This window comes from Natator depressus, chromosome 2, assembly GCF_965152275.1.
Source record: "Natator depressus isolate rNatDep1 chromosome 2, rNatDep2.hap1, whole genome shotgun sequence".
Classification (NCBI taxonomy): domain Eukaryota; kingdom Metazoa; phylum Chordata; order Testudines; family Cheloniidae; genus Natator; species Natator depressus.
Genome location: NC_134235.1, coordinates 89,715,106 through 89,740,391, shown reverse-complemented (window position 1 = coordinate 89,740,391; position 25,286 = coordinate 89,715,106). Strand labels below are relative to the sequence as shown.

At 40.6% G+C, this 25,286-nt stretch overlaps 1 protein-coding gene and 1 long non-coding RNA gene across 4 annotated transcripts in view; one reads left to right on the top strand and one right to left on the bottom strand.

Annotated features, from left to right (window-relative positions):
* The window catches only part of LDLRAD4 (low density lipoprotein receptor class A domain containing 4), a 432,405-nt gene that overhangs the window by 246,372 nt on the left and 160,747 nt on the right, over nt 1-25,286 (bottom strand). For both annotated transcript variants that reach the window (XM_074944679.1, XM_074944680.1), the window contains exon 2: nt 12,389-12,850. In XM_074944679.1, coding sequence (XP_074800780.1) covers nt 12,389-12,428 — 40 coding nt within the window. In that variant the 5' untranslated portion in view covers nt 12,429-12,850. The remainder of the gene's footprint in view (nt 1-12,388; nt 12,851-25,286) is intronic.
* The window catches only part of LOC141982512 (uncharacterized), a 77,980-nt gene that overhangs the window by 19,441 nt on the left and 33,253 nt on the right, over nt 1-25,286 (top strand). For both annotated transcript variants that reach the window (XR_012638104.1, XR_012638103.1), the window contains one exon: nt 16,437-16,505. This is a non-coding gene — a long non-coding RNA (uncharacterized LOC141982512). The remainder of the gene's footprint in view (nt 1-16,436; nt 16,506-25,286) is intronic.

Sequence of the window (25,286 nt, the reverse complement as noted above, 5' to 3'; positions counted from 1 at the left end):
GAAAATATAATCACAAGACAAGTTTTAAACCCCTTATGTTGATATGTACAATCTGCACCAGATTTATGGTCTTGAGAGTGAGGATCACCTACGCTCCCAACTGAAAGTAAGATGCTTTAATGGGAGATACAGCTTAGAGCAAGAATGGAAGGAATGGTGGAAACACTGGGACTCATGGCTGCTGTGGAATTAAGTAAACACCATCTTTAAGGAGATATCTTTTGCAGGGAAAGAAGGACAAGCAACTAGGGTGAAGAGGATATCTGCTTCTTTACACCCTTAGAATGACTAATAAGAACATACACACACACATACACAAAGCTCCCTAAAAGTTTCATGAAAGCAATTCATGTCCTGTGGTGATAGTTACTTCTACAGATGTTCATCACTTGGCAATCTGAGGTGGTGCATGAGTTGCAACTCTAGCGTGAAAAACCTGAATTAATTTTTTTTTTATTTTTAACACCCAAAAGCCATAGATGCATAATGCCTTTAAAAAAATAAAAACATTAGCATCTGGACCAATAAAGATCAAGTTAGGAAGTCCACTAAGCACAAGTTTCTCCTCACTTTCAAAGTTCTCTCTACCTTCTTCTTCTGCTACTAGCTTTCCCATTCCCTGTACTCTGACAACACATTATTTTGTCTCTTTTACCCTCTTCAAAGTTTGTGTCATCTTCTTTTTAACCAGCCCACATACTTGGAACAGCCTATCAACTGATGTCTGCCCACCTTTTTCCCTCTTTTCCAAAGAACAGACCCCATCTATATCCATGAAGCATTTCAGCAATAGACACTGTGCAACATTCCATGGTTGCTTCTGTGTTTTGTACTTGACCTTCACTTTAGACAGTTAGCACTTTGGCGCAGGAGTCTGTTATCTATTTGGCATACTTCACCTCTTGTAAAAGTAACTATACACTAATGATGCAACATAAATAATCTCTCTCGTCCTACATAAACTGAACTTTTGCCCCACTTCTATGACATGGTTTTCCCCAAGAAGATGGTAAACAGGATTAGTTTTTCCTGAGACCTTTAATCTTTACTAAGGTGACAGCAAGGTATGATTCTGCCACTGTTACTCATTAGTACCTTACTTCAAAAGTATCCCCTTCGATTGAAAAAGGGCCTATTTGCAGAGTAAAGTTAGCAGATTCCTGATCATAATTTGTAATGCACATATCTATAGTATTCATGCACAGCCCTTGTGAGGGGGCCTTAGAAATAAGTTTTAAAATGTTCCATGTGGTCCATGTGAAGAAAGCAACAAAACCAATATGTTGCCTTGTCACTCACTTTATGCTGCAATCACTATTTTCAAAGATACTGGGTCCACATAGTAGCCTTATTCTAAACAAAATCAACTAATAAAGGGAATTAAACCACAAACCTGGTGAAATTATTTTACATTTCTAGAAAAATTTCCATCTGTTGGAGAAAGGAAGTGATGTTCATGCAAACAGCTTTATTTTCATGTCTTACTAAATTTTATTTCCACATGGAATAAATTTTATTCCCCTTTGGCACCAGGACAAGTAATTCCATTCTCTAGTTAGCAATTAAATAATTGGGGTTTTTTTAAGCACTAAAAAAGTAATATACTAAATAACCCTTATGCAACCCTCCATCCCCAAATCACATTCTCCTCACAACGTAGATTTATGGATGACACAGCAGTTAATGCCAGTTAGGATTATTATAGGTATCTAAAAAATTGATCCTAGGAACAATAATCTTAACACCACAATCCAAGCCACATGATATTCTATTTATTTACTACTGAATTCAATTATTGAATATTTATTTTTGCTTTTACTTCCACAATAAACCCGAAACCTCCCATCATCCCAGTCCAATATGCACACTCTTCTATCTTGTTGATTTAACAAGTACTCAAAGTTAAATTTCTTCTTCAACATTTCTGCCATATATCAATATATGTCCTTGAATTCCAAAACTGCAGAAAAAAATTAAGTCTACCCTATGAAATAGCTCATCTTTCAAACAAACAAACAAACAAACAACTATTGAGTGAGGGCTTTTTACCCTTCATAGGAGACAGGGTGAACAAGGATAAAAGTGAAAAACTGGTGTGGTGATGCTGACCCAGATATTAAAAAAAATAGATTATTACTTGTGGTTAAGGCACTGGATTGGGACTCAGGAGATCTGGGGTTCAGTTTTCAGCTCTCCAAGACCTCCTGTCTAATCCTAGGCAAGTAATTTAATATCCCTCTGTGCATCATTTCCTCATTGGTAAACTTAGGATAATAATATTTCCTTCCTCCCAATTTTGATCTCCCTTCCTGTCTATTTTATCTATTTAGATTGTAAACTCTCAGACAAGGGCTGTCTTTTAGTATTTGCTTGTACGGAGGAAAGGGGCCCTGAAGTCAACTGGGTACCCTTGGAACTACTGCAATACAAACAACAATGGTACTCAGGAGATGGTGCTAACCCTTCCCATTTATATCATTAGATTGCATAGTATGGTTTTACAAATACAGCACACTTGAGAGATTGTGCAAAACCGACTGAGAATTCATGTTGAATGACTTTTTCCACTCCCAGACTATAGAAATACTCTGAAAGATGCATCTTCTGGAGTCACACTTCCTGCTTTTAATGGTATAGTATACCCTGCTTTCTGCACCACATAGACAAGCGTATAATAGCTTCTAAAAACAATATTATGTTTGGCAAGAACGTTACATTCCTCCACAAAAGAAACCTATTTCTTTATAGGTACTACCAATCTCTTGAATTAACCACAGAGAAGTTTTTACTATTATTCTGCCACTATCTTGGCAGATCACATGCCTCTCAAAATTCTTGCTCTGAGCAATTGGGAGCGGATATTTGTAACTGAGCATATGGAGCATTTCTTTTGAAATAAACAAATCAAGTATAATAAGTCTCAGAAGGGGGAAAAATATAGTGAGTCATCCACAATCTCCAATTTTTCCATTTAAATCAAGGACTGACTGAATACACAGCCAGTCTGTAAATTCATCTTCAGCCAGTATAAATTACAGGTTTATATAGCCTAAGCCTCCAGGATAAACAGACAATTTCTTAACCGGTCATATCCCAAACAAGTCTTCCATGCTTTTCTGAAGCTACCACCTTGTCCTATTTGTAGTGCTCCCTCTCCCACTACCACAATATGCATACATCTACACACACACACGCGCGCGCACACACACAGAGTCATAAGCAACTAAGCTGTTTCACCAGTTGTCAACAGGTACAATCTCACTCTCAGAAGCTCTGATTGAAGATCCAGCGGTGTACCATCCTTGGCTGGGTTCATCTTTAAAATGTGGAATTCCTCTTTACTTAACAAAGCTCCCTCTATTCCCACCCTTAAATCAAAATGGAGTGCCTTTGTAGTGTAGAAAATGGGAACATCACAGACACAAAGAATGGTTTACCTTCCTCCAAAGAGGATTCAAAACTGGACAGAAAACATTAGGACAAAATGAGAACAAGTTCAGAATCAAAGAGTCCATGGCCAGTTCTCACATCCCTTATGTTTCTCTGTTCTTTCTTATACAGCATTTGCTCTCTAAGATTTACTACCTTCTTGATTTATTTTTGCTCTGGTTTTATTTAGACAATTGTTACCTGTTACCATGGCAGTGTTGTACTGAATGAGTCACATGACAAACTTACATTTTTAGTTACTTAGAACAGCTGCAAGGAGCTGATTGAAACTTCCTGATCTTCAACCGCTTGACCCAGTCAGAAGCTGAAGAAGCAAGGAAACTACTGTAACTTCCACCATATACCTTTTGGAGATGGGGTATAGGGAGGTCAGGTGTAGTGGAGTTCCACTGGACCACACTCCTTCCTGTTAACACCTTTAACGTGCCCCCTCACATTGGGGATATGAGGCAGCTGGCACAAGAGGCAGCCTTGCTGCCTCTGCCAACTTTCTGCAAGTAGTCAGTTTCCCTACACAAGGGTTTCTCCCCAATGCTGTTTCCAGGCCATTTTGTTTATACAAAATAGGCTCAGCAAACTGGAGAATCCAGCTCAAAATTCTCATTTAAAAAGTAAGTCTCTAGCCCTTGTGGCTGTGAACATAACTTTAGGAATGTGAACTGAGAGCAGTTACGACTGTCTGAGTCTACAGACAGCTTGAAATAACAGCTAAGAAGTATACATTGTCTCATTTACTCACATCTGTTCTATTAGGTTTTTATACCGCACTCATTACCAAAGTATCAGAGCACCTGGGGTTGAGTAAGCTCTAAAGTCTAATTATGACAACTTAAATATCAGGAAAGAAGAGGAGTGATCATATTTCGGGTGGAATCTTTGTTGTTGTTTTGTTGTTAACTAGGTAGAGCCTGGTTGTGGGCTATGCTTCAGAGACAGCCAATTCCTCCTGGCCAACCTGCCCCCTATTTTAAAACTCAGCAGTTTCCACTGGATACAAACCTGTCTTGAAAAGGACCAATATCTAAAAGAATGAAGGCTTGTAAAGATATACGTGTACCTTTTCTTTCTTTCCCTAATAAAATGGAATCGTTCTGAGTGCAGGTAACAAGCTGGCAGTGTTTGTAAATTACCCAAGTGATGCTAGAAACTTGAGTAAATGTTGCTTACTCATTGCTGCTGATGATTCGATAGTCCACTGCGAAAAGGGAAGTTCCTTCGAGGGAAAACCTCAACCCTGAGCTGGGAAGTCCTTGGGGGAGGAAACCTGGGAGTAAGCCAAGCCTGGGGAGAAGACTTGGCCTGGATTTTATATTGTTTCACTAGGAGTGCCTTTTATAAATAAAGCCAAACCCCAGGAATGGGGCAAATTTTAGCCCATTGGAACTTGTGTGGAATACAATAGAAGAAGGCTGAGGGGAACCACTAGCTAACAGAGGGATTTTTGTGTGCCTACCCACAAGAAAGCATTGGTTTAAGAACAATTATAACTGGCAAGCAATTAATCGATGTGTGATTTGACCTATTTTAGTGCTCACTGAAAAATAACGGGGTAATATATTGATACCACCACAGACCCCACAAGATCTCAGAAAATGTAAATAATTATCTTATACGATTATAGGCATTTCTACAGCTTATGAATACATAAAATAGCATAATAACATAGTTGTGTATGTTTCCATTGAAAGTTTCTTTTTCTTTATTTAATGAAAATTAAGAAAAAAAAACTGTATTACGTCAAATGGTCTGACTGAAACCAAGCAGCAAAATATTAGACTTTTGACCAAAGCCTACCAATTTAATAGGAGTTGCATTTGTGAAAGCAGAATTTGGCCTAGCATTCTTCATTTGCATCACTGCACTGAGACTAGGGATCTGCTTTCCCATATTTTTCTTGCCTCCACTCAATTAACCAAAGATGTAATAAACATGATGCATCAGCTTCAGCTTTAAAAAGGACACAGGAAAGTACTTTAACAGTTTTATCTTATTTTTGCTTTTGGTTTTATGCTTCACTTTTTAACTCTCTTAGAAGCTTGAAAATTAAATGGGTTTTCCAGCCAATTCCCCTTTGGCAGCCACCAACTGTTTCTGGCTGTGCTTACTTTACTATATTAACATTGTCTTTGTTTTGGTTACCTCCATGTTTCTGAATCAGCATGGTCACTGTCATCATCGATATTGTCAGCAATATCCTGTCCTGGCTCCACGCGGCTCCTCAGCACGGGGCAGCCACGGGGGCTCCATGTACTGACCCCGCCCCTAGCGCCATCTCCACAGTTCCTACTGGCCAGGTACTCCACCCCAAAGCCCACACCCCCAGCCAGAGCCCACACCCCCTCCCACACCCCTGCCCCAGCCTGAAGCCCCCTTCCAGAACCCTGAACCCCTCATTTCTGGCCCCATCCCAGATCCCTCACCCCCTCCTGCACCCTAACCCCCTACCTCAGCCAAGAGCCCCCTCCCATACCCCCCTCCCATACCCTGAACCCCTCATTTCTGACCCCACCCCAGAGCCCGCACCCTAACCCCCTACCCCAGCCTGGAGCCCCCTCCCACACCCTGAACGCCTCATTTCTGGCCCCACACCAGAGCCCGTACCCCCAGCCAGAGCCCTCACCCCCTCCCATACCCCAATCACCTGCCCCAGCCCAGTGAAAGTGAGTGAGGGTGGGTGAGAGTGAGCGACGGAAGGAGGGGGGAATGGAGTGAGAGGGGATGGGGCCTCAGAGAAGGGGTGTGGGCAGGGAGGCAGCCTCAGGGCAGGGGGCAGATCAAGAGTGTTCAGTTCTGTGCAGTTAGAAAGTTGGCAACTCTACTTTTTCCTGGGCCTCTTCCTAGTGCTGTGCCCCTCCTCTTGTGGCGCATAGTGGCTGATGGTTGTCCCTGGCGACCTAGTCCACGGGTCGCAGCAGGGTAAGGAGTCTCAGCTCTGTGCTGCAGACCTCCCCTGGCAATGCCTTCCTGGCATAATCCCTCTTCAGCAACAAGTGCATGTCTGCTCCTCCCCGTCTACCCCCATTCTGTGCTGAAATCACCCTCTTTTAAGTCTCTCCAATTGGAGCATGCCCAGTAAGCCAGTCCAGGCATGGTTTCTTGGGCCCAGAGTTGTTCCTGCACTCTTAACTCTCCAGCATGGGTTTTATTCAAGGCATCACAAGTGGCTTCTTTCCTCTCTCTGACTTTTTGGGGGAAGATTGATTCATTATAAAAAGCAGGTATTTAGAAGCCAGAGGACATTACTTACCCAGTGGATCTTGATTATAGTTCCGCCCCAAAATTTGAGGATGAACTAACTACAGTGCAGGTAGGGTAAGAACACTGACATGTGCAAATAGCATCTTCTTGCATAACACATCTGTTTCTTGTGTATTATCTGCTTACTTTACTGACAAAAGTAAGTGTAACTGCTTGTTACTCCTGTCAGCCACTCAGAGCCAATGTGCAATGGCTTCTTTTCTGGCTCATGCATTATCAAATGAATTGCTACATTCAAAATGCAAAATCTTCATCATTAGTAATGATGCATGAACCAGCAAGAACACAGCTGGACTTCCATATCCCATCTTTTTTTCCTTATAAAATGAATAATCATGTTTAATTAGGAAGAAACTACAAATACAATGGCACTTTTACAGTCAATTTTCATTTTAAAGTATCCCTTTTAATTTTCTGAGTTTTACTTGAAGAACACTGCATTCATTTTGCTCAGTCAAGAAAATCCACCCTTTTTACTGTGATAAAAAAATTGAAATATATCTAATGTGCTCTTCAATGGAGCATAGAAAGGTATAATATGATCCAATGGCTGAAAGCTGAAGCTAGACAAATTCAAAATGGAAATAAAGCATGAATATTGAACGGTGAGAGTAATTAACCACTGGAATAATTTACCAAGGGTCACGGTGGGCTCTCTCCATCACTGACAATTCTGAAGTCATGATTGGATGTTTTTCTAAAAGATATGCCCTAGGAATTATTTTGGGGAAGTTCTATGGCCTGTATTATACAGGAGGTCAAACTAGATGATCAGAATGGTCCCTTCTGGCAATAAGTATTCAGTACACATTCTGCTGTCTGAATCAAAATCTATAAAGGGGTCCACTGAAAATATAAAATTCTCCATCTGTATGAAATGAATGGCTATTTGTATATGGAAAATACAGCTTACTAAAGTCAATATTTGCTCAGTAATTGATTAGAAGATTCCAGGGTAGATTGATTTAAATCTAACAATGCTGTAATTGACAATTATCACTATCATATGGCACTGTCATTGCTGAATAGCTTTATGAGTAGCTTTCTTATCTGTACGGACAGCAATTATTTTAAAGTATTTAAGCCTGAGAAATAGACCTGTGCAATATACGTTACCATATTTAAACTAGTTTCATTCACTATGTTTTTCTCAATCTTACTGAGTGCAATATACTTAGATTGTAAACTCTTGGGGCAGGGATCATGTATTCTTCTGCACACTGAAGTGCAGAGAATACTATCAGAGCTCAACATATAACACATCTACAAATCAAATATTTAATAACTATAGCAGAATGCAATCTACTATTATCTGCGTGCTAAGGGGCATTAACAAAATACAATCAGTATCTCCCAAGAATTAAGAGGCAGTGAGAGTCTTGTCTGTGACACACTAATCTTAAAAATTCACAAACGGGGGATTGTATCCAGTTAGTTCATTTTATCACTGAAATATGTTATTGTCATGGTAAACTCATATGTTATGTCATATATAATCAATGTGAAATGAATAGATATAAGTAGGATAGGACTATAGGATATAAGGTTGACAAGTATATAGGAGTGATGAGTGTGTATTAGGTATATAAGTAAAACAAGACAGTAATGTAAGGCCTACAGGCTAAGGCCTGTAAGATTTCAGCTTAGCCACACTAGGGCTCAGGCTTAAGGAGACTTGATATGAGTGAGTGACCTAAGACTGACCCTATGCCATGAAAGCCACAAGATTACTACAAAGAATGTGCCAATAGGTGATGTTATGGAAAAATAGACCACAAGACATCTGACTGTAACATCATGAAAAGTTCTATTCTGAGCACAGGTTGTCCTGGAAACAGGTTGACTTAAATGCTAATAAGAAAAAGGTGAACTAAGAGAATGGCCTATAGAAAGTGGAGCACTTCCAAAATTCCTGGGGTGTGTAAGTACAGATAAGAAAAAGGAGGGTTGGAATCCTCATGCATGTGCATAAGGTGTTAGGCATGGTCAGAACAACAAGATAAAAGAGGTGCTCTGGCTGGGATAAAGTGGGAAGACCTGGAGGGAAGACCTCATTGGGACAACCCAAGTCGGAACCATCCTTCTACGACAACTACCTGTTGAGAGATCCACTAGAATCTATATAGCATCTTTGGATATGTGAAATGGCCTCTCAGGTTTTATACCCAAATGTGAGATTGTAACCCTAATTATCTGCTTAGTAAAACTTATAATACAGAAAAAACTTCTTACTTATGATTGTGCGTGTGGTCACGGTCTTCGTTCTTCATGTGTTCCTAGAGCCTCCAAATCTAAGGGTGATTTCTATGCTCTTAATCTTAAAACTGTGGCCGCACAGGAGCCAGACTCACTGTGCTTTACCACAGAACTATTAATCAATTCAAAATTAAAATAAAGGCTACAGAATTGTGATTGTACAAGCAATTCCTGAGTACCCAGGAAGGTCAGACTGACCTAACGAGGCGGATGCAAACATGCCTGCCACAGAAAGGAGAGTGAATGTTCTACTGTACATTCAAGTAGTGTTTTTCAAAAGTAGTTTTTTCATTATAGTTGGATATCTGAGCCTACCACCAGTGGTGGCCATCTTGCTAGAAAGTCATGTAAATTTGTGACAATGGCAGAGTGGTAGCCCAGTGTCAATCTATAAATGAATTTCCAGCTCCCTTTAATAGTATCTTTAGTGCTATTATATTTTATTTACTAGAACAGATTTGAAAAATGCTTATATTGTTTTACATTGAGCTGCCAATGACTTGACTTTTGAGAAAGATGGCTACCTCCAGCATTTACCTCAAAAAGGTTAACTACATATTTAGAGATGAGGAAAAGTCTGGCTTTGTTTTTGCAAAAGTTGTGTCAAGTTTTGTAAAGACAATATCAGGAGTGGTTTGGCTCTGGGTCGTGTTTATCCAGATTCCCAAATTTCAGAGGTAATTGGATAAATGGTTCTCACTTTGACCTAACTTTAATTGCCATTAAAAGCTGTCATTACATATATATGTAGTATTGTGCTTCTTATAGTACCCTGAGAATGCTGAGATAGTTGGACAGAGCAGAATGGGTAATATATTCCTTTAACACTCAAGCATTTCTATACTATTTACTTATTTTTATCTATTATGTCTCTATCCACAGAGAATATCACACAAGAAGAAAGTTTAAATGAAAGCTGTGCATTCAACAAAATCATGGAGGGGGGGGGGAAGGGCATAACTAAATGCTGCTCCAGTAAAAATGCTATTAATACTGTGAACATATAATAAACTGAATCTGTTTCTTATCAATTATTCTTATTGAGTAGAAGAAATGGTAATGGACAGTGGGTTGCAGATTTATATGAAGACTACTCTCTGTTGAGGGACTAGATAATTCAGGGAACTGGTAATGGGATACTGAGCTTTTCACCTCTCAGTCAGCCATTCAGATCAGTACATAGTAAGTACAGACAAAAAGCTGTTACTGTCAGATGCTATTGGGTTATCTATGTGAAATGATTTAATTACTTCAGTCCATTTCTTAGGGACAAGTGATCACATCACCAAACAAATACATACATTATAGTTTGGCAGCCTTGACAGCTGTCCCAACAAAATGAGCATGGAGACTGGACTGAACTACCCTCTTAGTCTTAACAGTAGGCCTTCCAGGCTCAGGGTTAAAACCTTTTGGTGAGCTGGTGAGCCTTGATGTACCATAATGGATAAACAGAAGCATAATGTCTTCCAAGGTTCCTTTCACCAACACTTAATTCAGCTGTAAAGTGAAAGTGTTTATTAGTCTCCTTGTAGCTATAGTTGCTCTCCCTTAGTACTGCTAGGCTCAACACTGACACATATTTCAAAGCTTCTTTATTGTACATATAAATGCTAATGAGGCAAATAACTGCCTTTTTCATACGCTCACACCCTCCCCCTCACTACAGACTACACTAACTGCAGAATATCATTGTATTACTTTGTTGTGAGGCTAAACCACCACTCCCATCATTGAAGTAAGTGTGGGTTGTGGGAGCAATAGTACACTGCTAACATTACATTTTGACTGCAACTGTTAAATTAAAATAAAAATGTCTTTAAATGCATTCCTGGGCATTTCTCTAAGGAACACTCACCTACCCATGCAATTAACTCACAAGCTGTCCACTGAATGTCATTGTTTATCTCTAGATATTGTACTGAAATAACAACAAGGAAGCAAATGCAGAAAGTAGTTTGAAACAAGTTTGAAGAAAATATGTTTTTCTCCTTGTCATAACATAAAGGGATGAGTTTTCAACTTGGTTCCTTTACAAGTCACCTGAAACTACGGTGTGTGCATATATACCTATAAACGTATTTAAACACTTTAGTAACTCTTCACTATGGAAGAGTCCCCTAATGCCTTTAGGTAAGGGCAGCTCCTTAAGAGTATAGTTTTTTGTTTTGAGGAAGAAAGGGTAATCCCTTATGAGACAGAGTGAACATTGCACACCACACCACAATACAACATAACCTCATTTAGAGAAAGCTTTAAACCCTAGTATCGTGTTTCTTCAATATAAAAATAACTGGATTTAGGGTTACTCTCAAATTCAGGCAAGAAAGAGTGGGAAGTATGTCTGTGCTGAGGAAGCTGCCACCAGAAAGGACAATTGGGATTCTGCCCGTGGAAAAACCTTTATTTTTCCGTCCTAGGAAAAGTTACCAGTCCAGCCAGGAACACTGATGAAAGTAGCTCTGAAACAGGGACATTATTCTTTCTTGGGTATATGTATCCAAAAAATAATAATAACCAATAATAATAATAATAATGAAAATTCAGTAATTCGTCACCTGATTTAAAAATGGGAAAAATGCACGTTACACGTCCTATACTTAATTTGTGCTGTGGTACTAGACCATTATCTAAATTCTTCTAAAGACACAGAAATTCCAGTAGAATTTTCAGCCAGTTCCTGCTGGTTCTCAGTTGGCCAGTAGGCTCGGAACAAAGCAACAGGGTCTATTGCCCACCCCACCGCACCCCCTTAGAAATCAAGAGAGACATGCAGAAAGATTATAATGGAATTTCTAATGGACTTTTCACTAGAAGATTTCTTGAGAAGAAAGTACAGCCTTATTTGCTTTTTTATTTTGTTTCCAACACACCTACAGGAAAATAAATTTGAACTAAAGGCTAAATACCTAACTAAAGCAAGAGTGGCCCAAATGACAATCATGTGGCAAATTCAGCCCATGGACATCACTTGCATATGGAGATACAGCCCATGGAGACTACAAAATCCAATATGCAGCAGCTCTGTTTGAGACAAGACAGGGCACTTTGCCTGTTGTGACCTGTAGTCTCTCCAGGACTCACTTCCATATTAAAAATAAGAGCAGCTGTAATCTGCTACATTTTATGCAATTTAGGTGGCCCCTCCTGCCTCTGGCAAGTTGTCAGTGAAACACTTGGATCAGCGAAGTTTGGGGGCTCCCTTCCGAAGGCACGCAGCCATCAATTTCAAAGAACTTAAAATAACTGAACCAAAAGCTGCGTTAGTCTCTGTTATCTTATAGGAGTTGAATTATTTATTTCAATGAATGTAATGCTCACCACAAGTGCTGTCTACTGCCACATATTTATGCCACTTATTTTCCCAAACAACAGTAATCAGCCCAGAAATTATTAGTTTAATGATAGCAACAAAGGTCCTTACCTGTGAAAGCATTTGTGGCCTGAAAACCAGCTTCCTGCATACTGCTCTCCCAGCGAAGCTTGTGATTCCAATCTTAACCTGTCCTTACTAGAGGCAACTGCGAGGCTTGAAGCTGTCAAGTCACTTCCATCTTAGCTTGTCACAGTCCATTTGTCTCCCCATTCCCGCATTTGGCATCATCCAATTCCCACCTGCTCCCAGGTCCTTTGAGCCGTAGGTACAAGGGATATGCACTGAGCCCAAACAGCAAACGTACGACGCTCACCTTAGCCGTCCAGCCAGTGGATTTTGGCCATCATGAATTTGAAAGTGAAGACAATTGTCACACTGAGATTGTATTTCCTTTTTAAAATTTAGTTCTAATCCACTGTTCATCCAGCATCATTTTTTTGGGACTGAGCCACTTGTGATGTTCAATTGTCTTGTCTCTCTTGTGCTTCTCTCCCCCTTCAGGCGCACTCACTGAGAAATTAAAAAAAGAAGAGATTATGTTTCCTGATGACCTCTAGAAACATTAATATTAATAGACTCCGGGGAACAAAAAAACCCCAAAACACAGGATCAGAGATTGATTGTACACATTAAAGGAGATCTTCAGAAGGCAAATATTGTGATTTTGCTGAGATGCAAAGTGTGACCGCACAGCTCTTTGAAGTGCAAAGAGAAACAGTGCTGAGGGTGTCAGATGCATCGCTGAGAACATGATATGATTTACATTTCAAAAGCCATATTTAGAGATGGGGGCAGCAGTACAATAACAAAATTGCAGTTAAAAGGGAAAAGGAAAAACACTTAAGGATCTCAAGTCTAGCCTATTCACAACCACAGTGAGGTTAGCAGCATTTTATAAAGCTGCTTCCCTTCTTTTCTTGAGCAAAATGCAGAGTACTGCAGACTGTGAACCTGCGTGTGTGCATCTAACAACTGTCTTCCATGGTTAAAATCCCTTTGCTACAGGTGCTGTTAATTACTTGTTCAAAATCTTAGTTGAAGCACAGAAGATGCTACCTAGATGCTTAGCAAGCTTAAAAAAAGGTTATAGAGCAGTGATTCTCAACCAGGGGTCCCTGGGGGGCTGTGATCAGGTTTTAAGGGATCCGCCAAGAGGGACTGCGTTAGACTTGCTGGGGCCCAGGGCAGAAAGCCGAAGCCCCACCATATTTGAAGTCCAGGGCCCTGTGCCCCACCACCCAGGGCTGCAGCTGAAGCCTGAACAATGTAGCTTTGCAGGGGCCCCCATTACACGGGACCCCAGGCAACTGCCCTGCTTGCTACCCCCTAACACTGGCCCTGGCTTTTATATGCAGAAAACCAGTTATTGTGGCACTGGTGGCCGGTGGAGTTTTTATAGCATGTTGGGGGACCCTCAGAAAGAAAAAGGTTGAGAATCCCTGAGGACAAAGGGGGCTGAACTTCTCCCCAGTACTTGTTATTCTCTCGAGGAGAATTAAGGAACAGGCATCTGTGAATGACTATACATGTTAAGTAGGAGGGTGACCAGACTATTTCAACTAGGACATACATTTAGTCTCATTATGGGGACACCAGTAGGGTGTATATGGGATGGTTTTGGCAGCCAGGGAAGTATTTTGTGCATTTTGGGAACAAGATTAGTCCAGAGGGATGAAGTAATGTTTCAGCATCTGAGACATTCTCTGGTTCAGGCACTTATTGCTGTGGGGTACAGGAAAGCCGACTGCTGAAGGAGGCTTAGAAGTGGGGTCCACTATGATCATCCCTCCCTCAATCCACCCATTGACGGTTTAGCTTCCTTCCTTCCATGCAGCAACCTCTGGTGCACAATTTCCTACTTGAAGGACACGCTCAATGCTGAGCTGTCTGACCCGATAAGAGCCTCCACAGGAACATAGGAATGGTCATACTGGATCAGACCCCAGGTCCTGCTAGTCCAATGTATTGTCTCTGTCAGTGGCCACCACCAACTACTTCAGGGGATCTGCTTAAACCTTGTAGCATAAGGTTTAATATCCTGGATGGTACTGAACTATACAGGAGATTCTGACACTCTCATTGGACTTACCTGCACAAGGATACTCAGGAAAGTTATACTGACTCAACTAAAGGTGTGATGTCAATGAGCATATATTAAAGTGCGCTAATCCCCTGCCCAGCTCTGCCAGGTTCACATTCAGCAGTCAAATGGCTGGCTTTAGATCACTTTAACTTTAACTCCTCTTCCGAGGAGGCCTACACACAATTTCAAGTACTTAATAATTTATGGGTACTGACTTCACACCTTTAGTTGATTCACTTTAGCCTTCCTGAGTGGCCCTGTGTAGTTGTGCCTTTTGGAGCACCTTATGCTGCAAAGGGCACCAGTGCATGGGCAGCTGGTCCTCAGGTTCATCATTAAGGCCCTATCTTGATAGGCAAAAAGGGTCTGTTTGTTCTCTTAGCTCCGTGGAGTTAGCTTAATGCTCAGTTGACCACCCACCCCACCCAGGCGACACCATAGCCAGCAAATGGATTAGCCTGAGTCTCAATGGACTTTTTCATCGTCTTAAGACAACACGTTTGAGAAACATATCCTTTCTGTCCATCAAGACACAGCCTAGGGGTAAAGAGGGATGGCAGGTTGGCTGGCTAAGTACTCATATTCAAACTAGAGAGGCAAGGGGCAACATTATCAATGCAATCAGTCAAGACACCAAAGCTGTTTAGTAATTGTTCCAAATAGGCTTGTACAGCATCCCTTACTTCTTCAGCTGGAGTGTTTATGGAGTTGTATGACATAGTGTAATAAGACTTGTATGCAGCATAGCTAGTGCATTAGACTTTCACCATTGGAGTTCTGGCTTAAAGTCTTAACTTAGGTGACAAGTAAAGAAAACTTCTGATATCTCAGGGACATATCTTGATATCACAAAACCATAATCTCACTTGGTACACAATAAGCTTCCCTCAAGAGACTCAGTACTGAACTAGCAGGGGTGCTGTAAGAGAGGATTACAGTGCTCTGGAAAACCATTTTGGGGAAGGATGCATCGTTCTGGCAGTCTGCAGGGCCAAAACCACTTCTAGAAATCAACTTCAGCATTTTAAAACTCTGTTTTAGAGTTGGTATAAATTCTTTTGATTGCTCAGATTTCCAATGCTTTCAAATGCTGAATGTAATTCATTCTGTCCTATACGGCAGCCAACCATCAAAACGGCAAATTTCCTATGATTTTTATAATATGGTATTTCATGCTACTAAAATAAGTCAGTGATTTACTTGAGTTTACAATTAAGAGATAGTCACTGGAATTGCATGGAAACATTTTAGTAAAAACTGAACTTGGACTTAAATAGCAGGGGATTTTTCTTTATTTTCTAAATACATGATTGTGTATACACACACACACACGGGCCAGAACCTAGTTATCAAACGCCTTTTAGAAACAGTAGGCCAGGTCCTCAGCTATACCAATTTATACTAGCTGGCCCATAGATTTTAAACTAACTTTCTAAAAGGAGTTTGACAATATTTAAAAAAAAAAAGATCAGTAACAATTGGAGACACACTATCACTATTATTGTAAATCCCAAGTTATTATTAATGTTATAATAGCCCCTAGGAGCCTCAGGCTCCATTATATTGATCAGATGCAAAACCACATCCATGATACAATGACTATATTTTGCTCCATCTATCATCTCCATTCCAATTCCTACAGGAATTCTGCTTCCACTTACACTACTGTGCTGTTATGCTAGTCTCAGAAGCAAAAGAAAACATTGTTTTAAAAAAATGTTGGTGTTTTAAAGATTTCTAGCTACTTATGCCTCCCATGATTGAAGCCCAGGAGACACTGACTAAGGAAGAGGGAAACTATATCCCTTTGCTTCTGTCCTCTCCACTCTGCTCAGATTTGTTAATGATTGGAAGATCAGAGAAAGACCATGCCATTTCCATACACAGCGAATATGGAAAATATTTTCACTGCTCAACACACTGTATAGAATAGTAAAGTCAGTTAGAGAGTCTCATGCTAGATTTACCTACTCCTCCTTCTTTATCCCTTGCTATCTTCTTCTCTTCTGCCAGTGTTTGCCAAACACCACCAGCAGACCAGTTCAACAAAAATGGAAATGAGAGAGAAAAGTGGCAGCAGTGGTGAGTGGATTTAAATCCTGTAATAATATTTACACACTGTACAATTGTTGAAGCCAATCCTCAGTGGGTCATACTCAAACAAGAAGTGCAACCGTATTTTTCCAATACTGATACCTTTGTAACATCTTAATTCAAAATATATTTAAAAAGTAAATATTGAAGGCCCCCCCCCCACATTTCCTTCCACTGAGTATTGTCTGTTTCTTTGGCTGTGTGCTGTTCCCTTGGTGATAGATATGCAGTGAGAGCCAATTGATTGTATTCTCAGAAAGATCAGAGTTGTGGGCAGTATCTCCTGTGATAGCCATTTGCACGTGATGTGCAAAAAAAGAGTAAATACTTAGCTAAGATGTTTTAAAATCTATACCAGGAACAGCTACAATGAAAGCCCATACATTTATACTTTTGAAAAATGTAAGAAATTAATTGCATGGTTGTGATTTAATTAAACCTGGGGCAAGGATCAGTTCTCTTGTTGGTAGTTTCACCAGCGGGCAAGGAGAGTTTAAGGACAGAGGGGCTGAACTATCCTAATACCTACTCCTTGTGGCATAATGACAGAGAAGTGTAGGAAAGCTTGTCCATCAGTTGCCTTTTGGGTTCTGTGGATAAAGAGATGACAAAGCTATGACTGTCAGTTTGGCAGCTTTCAACAGCACTATGGCCCTGATCCAGCAAGGTATTTAAACACTTGCCTAAATTCAAGTATTTGAATAACCCTTCTGAAGCCAGTGACACTACTCAAGTGGATAGGCACATGCTTAAATACTTTGCTGAATCAAGGCCTATCTCCACTATATCTTAATATCCTTATATTTATATTATAGTAGTGATTTGGTTGGAAGGATTGGTATACATTTTATAAAATACCACAAAGGATTTTAAAGATGTGCTGAAGCGACTGAAACTATCAGAATGTAAACATATATAAACTGCCTACAATTTATACATATATGTCTTCATCAGTCCTGCTTACTTCTTCATTCTCCTGAGCAATCACACAGAGTTTTGTAGGTTATATTTTGCTGTCTCTGAAAGCAGTCTTTAATATTTTAAGCTCTGCTTTTGTTTCTCCCTTGGGATTTCTCAGTCTGACATAAATATTTACCAGTTACACAGTCTCCTTTGTTAGATAGTAAGGTATGTATTTTTCTGTGTGATCCTTTGTTACTTTTCTGGCTCTTATGTAAAATTTCTCTTCTTTGTGAGCTAGTGTTGTGTCAGTGCCTGAGCATGCTGTTAATGGAGTACCAGGCCTCAGGACATGCCACCTTTCAGATGAGACCACTTATGCGCATTAAAGATCTCATGACATTTTTCACAAGAGAAGGTATGCAAGCCAAATTTATAGTCAGGTGGTTACATTATGCCTATCTCATTTCACCACCACCACCGCACCCAACACACACACAGTTTCAAATGCTTCTGGTGCTCTTCACTACGTGTCCTAAACTGTTGTGTAGCACTGCTGTGCACTATTAAACAGCTGCTGCATTCCACCCTACTACATAACATCAATGATGGGTGACATGATTCCTACTGTATGTATTGGGTGTATGTGTACCCAAACAGTTTGAGATCCTTTGGGATATCATTAGCTTGTTCAGGAAGTAGGGTTCTCTGAAATCGCCAATTTCCTCCCTTTATTACAAAAAGCCCTGCACTGAGGTGACCTGTCCTTCTAGACAAGAAAACCAGCTCCCTCCAGATCCAGTCATGCTCTTTTTGGGTTGGCTGGGGTGAGAAGATGGGTCTAGGCAAGGAAGAGGAGAAGTTCCCAGAGTAACGTATGAAGCGTCCTCTTTCCTGCCCTTTCAAGAAAATGATCTGTGGCATTCCAAGCCACTTCAAGTTTGGAAAATAAGAGACCAAGATTCACCCCAAATTCCAACCATGTGCTGCCAGTGGAGCTCTTCACAGGGCCAAGTTGCTTTTCTTTTTTTAAAAATTGCTTGGGTGAAAGTTATTTATATCACAGTTATTTTCTTTTGGGTGAAGCTGAGTCCAAGAAGCCATCTGGGAAATAAGCAATGCTGTAAAACAAATCCTTTGAGCGTCTCCCCACACCAAATTAAGCAGTCACTAGTAAATCATGTAGCTTAGAATATTTCAATTATAGTAGTCCTTTCAATGATTTATTCATGCATATTACCTATAGAAATCAATCAATATTCTATGCAACTCCTAACACCAGCAAGCACACCTAATCAGGGCTGCCTAAGGGAAAATGGTGCCCTGGGCGAACTTGTATTTTGGCACCCCTGACCCCTGCTGCCTCCCCAGGGTCCCCACCCATTCCCCCAGCCCCAGCTGACTCCCCAGGCTCCTCACTCCCCACCCCTCACCCCCATCACTGCTGCCTCTCCTCACCCATCGCCCGAAGCTCCGTTCCGCAGCCTCGCATGCCAGGCCTACCCCGATGCTTGCCTCTTGACCACAGTGCCCCCCTGACCATAGTACCCTGGGCGGTTGTCCACGTCGCCCATCCATAAGGCCAGCCCTGCACATCATATTCCTCTCATTCATTCTGAAAGCAAAATAATTGAGGTTTCGGGCCTCTGATGGGGTGCTCACCCCACACTCACCCTGAAGGGCTTAATAGAGGCCAGATGGGCCAATTAACTTATTAGGCTGTAGGTTGGGAGAATTAAGGCTGAGAGGCCCTAATTAGGGAAAGTTTACCTGTGGAGACACAGACAGGACCTGTATAAAGCCCAGAAGCTGAGAGCAGGTAGGGGCTGCAGGGAATAGGTTGCAGTCACTCACTGGGAGAAGGGAGTTGTAAGGTTGGCAAAAGCGGGACAGGATATGGAAGAGGCTCAGGGAAGGACAGTAAGGACCAGAAGGGAATGGATCTTTGCTGCTGAAGAAAGGGCCCCTGAACTGGCACCCAGAGTAGAGGATGAGCCTGGGTTCCCCAACCAGCCACTGAGGAAATGGCACTTGCTGGGCACTATATGGGAAGACAGCCCGAGCTCATTTGTCAGGAAAGACTTGGATACCCCCTGAAAGGGGAAACACAAATAGTGACCTGGCCGGAGGGCCAAGTCACAAAGAGGCAGCTACAGCGCCCAGAGGAAGTGAGGGGCCACAGAGAGAGCAGCAGCAGGACGTGCAGCAAACAGCAGAAGAGGGCCTCAGACCTGTAAGGAGCTAATTCCCAGAGGGGCCAGAAGGAGGCACCACCTGTCACGTGGACCCCGTGACAGGGCCTTCATCCTAAAGAGCCTTACATTTCCATACAACCTGGGAGGCAACCATTTTTTGGCTGAGGGTGACATAATACCAACGATGGAAGCTTTAGAAATGTGTGCAATCATGATCATCATCCTCTGGAGCTCCTCAACACCATTCCTCAATTTGTAGGAGAGGCCAATGTCTCTCCAGTACTCTCAAGCACGTGGTCTCTACAGTACTCTCAAAGAATGCTGAGGACTGGGAATCAAGCTTTGGAATCCAGTATTTTCATTTCTTTGAAATTTTCAGCGTTCTAAAGAAAAATGTAACCAATTGGATTTGAGGTGAACCACTGAAAATGAAAATATCAATGTAATCTGAACCACAAATTATTGGGCTTAATGCAGTAACTACTGGAACAAATTCTATGGCCTGTGTTGTAGAGATGATCACAATGATACTGGCCTTAATTTGTTGGCTCTAAGCAATTCACAGGAGAAAAAGTCCTCAATCACATTAGGCTATGAACCCAGAGAGATCACGGAGATAACTGTTTTATTTTCCAAAAAAATTAACACTAAACATGATAGCAACATAATTCAATTTCGATTTACCTTTGGCAAAAGCAACCCCTTCCAAAATTCTCTTGGTCTGGCCAGTTTCTGAATTTGCAGAAGACTGGTAGGCACATAAATTAGAGTGGATGGAAGGAAAGTGATATTTTAGGAATGAGTCTAACAATATCTAATTTGTTATTTTAACATTGAGGAACAGCATCTGAAAGCCTTTCCACATTCTTATTTAATGGCCAAAGTAAAATCATAGTCCTCTGTTACCGACAAATAGCTGAGTACCTGTATGCAAGAAAAAGTAGATTGTGATGTAGGTACCACAAGTTTTGACTTCTGTTCAGATGTTTTACATTACAAATACAGTACCTGCTAGAGACAAAGGGGTTCACATATAGCACAAGATTACAGTATCCTGCTACACCTCCAATTTAGTTCCTCCTGCCCCCATGTCTCCACAGGAGAATCAGGAGTGTGGCACCTGCTCACAGCACTTGGTTACCTACATCAGCAGGAGAAGCAAAGTGAAGCTGACATGATTCCTATTTGTTTCACTCTGCTGTGCCTCTTGGGTGGGACACAGTGGAGGAACAGCACAAGTGATAAATTTTGCTGTTGTCAGGAATGCTCCCAAAGAAGCAAAGTGGAAGAAGAAATTAATATTTCTCTCCTCTCCACCTTACATCTGTGCTGCTCCTACAGAAAGTACCTTCCCTGCCTCCCTTCATCTCAACAAAAGCAGCAGCACAAAAATAACCTGCACAATGTGTAACTTTAGCCAGGGCTATCTCAGCAGCTAAATATTTCAGCCACTTAGTTCATCACTAATTCCAATATCCACACAGAAAAGTGTACTCACTGACCCAAGAAAATTACAAAATGAATGGCCTTTCCAAATACTTTACCTCATAGACTTCCCAATTTCTACCCTTCTGGCTCCAAATTACCTTCCTGGTTTCTCCATTACCTCCTAGCCCTTTGCTATAAAACAAGTTTGTAAGCCATTTGTTCTCTCTCAACTGACAAACCTTTTATAGGAGAGGCAAGTTGGCAGTGCTTCCTTCTTGCAGCAGATGGTAGTTATGTCAACCATATACCTCCTGGGAGACCCTGGGGTGGTCATCTGCCAGATAATCAAACATGAGACAACGCCTTTTGGGTGCACAGGGGAGAGAGTCCACAGCTGGAAGGAACCCCTCCCACAGAACTGGTTACAACAGCCAATATTTCCATACATACGTGCCCACACAATACACACATTGATAGTTTCTCTCTCTCTCTCTCTCTCTCTCTCTCTCTCTCACACTCACACACACACACACACACACACACAGCATGCTCATAGAGATGAGTCTGTCTCTGAACCTAAGTAAAGTTTTATTTAAGTTCTTTTTAAAAAGCAACACATTTGAGCTCAATAGCTTTTCTGGGAAACATAGGGACCTAAAGACATAGATTGTGTCCTCAACTCAAACCAAAATCTTGAGAGCTACACAGCCACTCTCACTCAACACTACGAAGAACTTTAATGGGAATTGTGTGACTAACTCCACATGGGACTCTGCAGATACAGAGGTTAGCTTGAAAAGTCAGCCAAGGAAGTCATTTAACTTCTGTAGAATTATTTGATTTGATTGCAAAGGCACAACAAGATGCACACGTTAGCAAATGCTTTCAGGATGCAGATGAAAACACTATATTTACGTCAGCTGTAATACAAAATATGTTGATGTTTAATAGGTCAGGCAATGAGGAAGTCAAAGACATAAGGGAAATGAGGTACTGTCTTTACTGTAGTTAAATACAAGGCCCAATCGTGCTATTCACTTTTTGATGGGAACTGAGGGTGCTCAGCACCTCTCAAGAGGCACTTAGCATTTTACATAACTGGGCCCTTAGTAAAGAAAAAAGCTCATATGTAAAAGACTTAACCATGTATTAAATTGTTTAATGAGCACCTTCTATCTTGAGAAAACACTGATAGAGTTTCAAATCTTCCTGGAAGGCTGGATCAGTTAGTGCTGTGAAAGTTCATCTGTTGTGAGCAGCAGCTGTTCAGGAGTGCAAGGAACTTAGGGGAAAGGCCTCCTAGTATTTTATATGCATTACTATGTAAATCCAGTTCTAGTTTGTCCTGCAAATCAAACCATGCTGAAATAATTCATTTGATATATTTACAGTGTCTTAGTAGTCAAGTAGTCGTCTGTCTGTGCGCTAGATAAAGAAGTGCAAATAGAACATTATCTAGACAAGCAAACCAGACATTGATGAGGCATATCAGCTGTAGGGTATTCCTGGAACCATTGTTAGTAACATAGGAAACTATGTCTTCCTGCAATACAGTAGTGGCAGCCTCCAAAAATAAGACTTATATGAGTAAGCTTCTTGTGACATAAGAGAAGGTTTGCATTTATTTACCCTTGGTTATGTTTGATCATCTACTGGAGAAATCCACTTCAGCAAATTGACAAAGACAAATAAATTATATTATACCCATTTTATCCAGAACTAATATTTATCGCAAGAAATCACAAAAACCTCTACTAAAGGATTGTCCTGGGTTCTCTATATGTGAAAAAGCCACAAGTTTGCTGATCTGTATTCCATCAGTTTTGACATTTGGTTTAAGCAATAATGTTTTTATATGGAACAATAAAAATATAAACCTTGTTTACCATCATTAATTGTACTAAGGTAGCACTTAAAAGCCACAACTGAGATCAAGGTCCTGTTTTGCTAGGTACTGCACCAATACATAATAAAATAAAGTCAGTGTCCCAAAGAATCTGCAATCCAAATAGGCAAAACAAAAACATGGTGGGAGAAAGTAAGTATTATCATCTCCATTTTTATAGACCAGGAACTAAGGAACAGAGAGATTAAATGATATGCCCAAAACTGGCATTCCTCCTGAGTCCCAATTCAGTGTCTTAACCACAAGACCATCCTTCTGCTCTTGATAGACCATCTACTTGAATAAACACCGTCTTCTGCATTATACACCTAGGAAGTGGTCAAACTAGTACAAGTAATTCAGCAAAGCTTTCACTCAAGTCAATGGGTATTCTGCTGGAGTCAGGACTGCTGGAGTCCTAGCTAATCTAGGCCCCAGTTCAGGAAAGCATTCCTTTTCAGGACAGCACTTAAGGATGTGCTTAACTACAGGCACTGAAGTCAATGGGACTTAAGTTCTTGCTTAAATGCTGTCCTGAATCAATAATTACCATCCTGGGTACTACTGACTAAAATTTACTTTGAATTTTAACTTTTAAAAAGGATCCTCCAGTGGTTAAGCACCCCCCACCTAATGCTTGGCAAACTCAGCTTCAATTTCCTGTTCTGCTGAAGACCTCCAGTATAACCTTTAAGAAGCCACTTAGTTTCTGTTCCCCATTGGTAAAATTAGTAGACTACTACTTCCTTATACATGCAATATTGTGAAGTGGTCAGGTAATGGAGGCCAAATTAGTAAAACAGATCAGACAGAGAGAAAGACAGGCAAAAACTTGAAGGGGGAATGGCTGCTAGTTTTAAGCCACAAATGGAATCTACACACATCTTCTCAAAAAGAAAAGGAGTACTTGTGGCACCTTAGAGACTAACCAATTTATTTGAGCATAAGCTTTCATGAGCTACAGCTCACTTCATCGGATGCATAAAGTGGAAAATACAGTGAGGATGTTTTTATACACACAGACCATGAAAAAATGGGTGTTTATCACTACAAAAGGTTTTCTCTCCCCCCACCCCACTCTCCTGCTGGTAATAGCTTATCTAAAGTGATCACTCTCCTTACAATGTGTATCATAATCAACGTGGGCCATTTCCAGCACAAAGCCAGGGTTTAACAAGAACGTCTGAGGAACCGGGGTGGAGGGGGGGGTAGGAAAACACATCTTCTTGACACTTGGAATTCAAGCTTGTATTTAATAAAAACCACACCAGTCTGCCAAACACACTGATGTTAAAAGAGCCAAAAGGATAGGTTAAAAAAATGATTAATAGTAGGTGCCCAAATTGACCTACCTTAAAAAGCATCATTTTGATAGGGCAAGTACTCAGAACTTATGAAAATCAGGCCCTAAAGGCACTTTATGTTGGGCACCCAAAAATCAAGGCACACAAAATCATGACTCACTTTTAAAATGTAGGTCAAATTCCATAGGGTTTTCCACTGATATTTATTTAGCTCTCAGATGAACCAATCCTATTGTAAATGTCAAGTGACTTGCTCTTCTTGTGTTCTAAAAATCACCCCTGATACCACTCTTTTTTATTTAAGTATAGATCAACCATATTGTTCTCCCATGCCCAGCAGGCTCTTCCACATGGAGTCATTCCTGCTGCCAACCACCATACATGCTCCCCTTTACCTCTTGGCATTTCAGAAAGAGTATCTGACAACAAAACAATTCCACATGAGCAAAACACAAATATAGTAGGTGAGTGGGGCAGTGGAAACAATATCCAAAGATAATCAGGTAAAACCCTTTTTCTCAGCAAGCAGCACAGAGTATTCTGCGCTAATTCAGAGTCACTTAATATGCCAAAAACAAAGAGACTAGCGCTTTTTCTGGTCTCAGAGGACAATTTGGTGTGTAACGTATTTATTTATGTAATTGTAAAGCAATAGTATAGAGACAAGGGACTAAACTCTGTTCTCAGCTGCATCCAAACAACCCCATTAAAATCAGCTCTTCTGCACTACTAATGTAAGGAAGGTGAGCAGGACATAGCAAGCTGACACTCTCTTTTCAAATGTAGTTCAGTCAGAGGTTTTGGACAGCTACAATGCCAGACAATTCACCAACCACCTGGATATTTTTATTTTTTAAATTGACACCCAATTTTTAATTGATAACTTTTAATTAATAAATAATATTAATAAATAATACTCTAGGTCATTCTCTAAAACCATGTTGATATATTTGTTTCCATGCTCATGTGTCTTATTTTAAAATTAAAGCATTGTGAATAGCATATCACTTTTGTTTAAAATAAGTATGGTAGCAGTTCAACTTTAACAATACTTTCT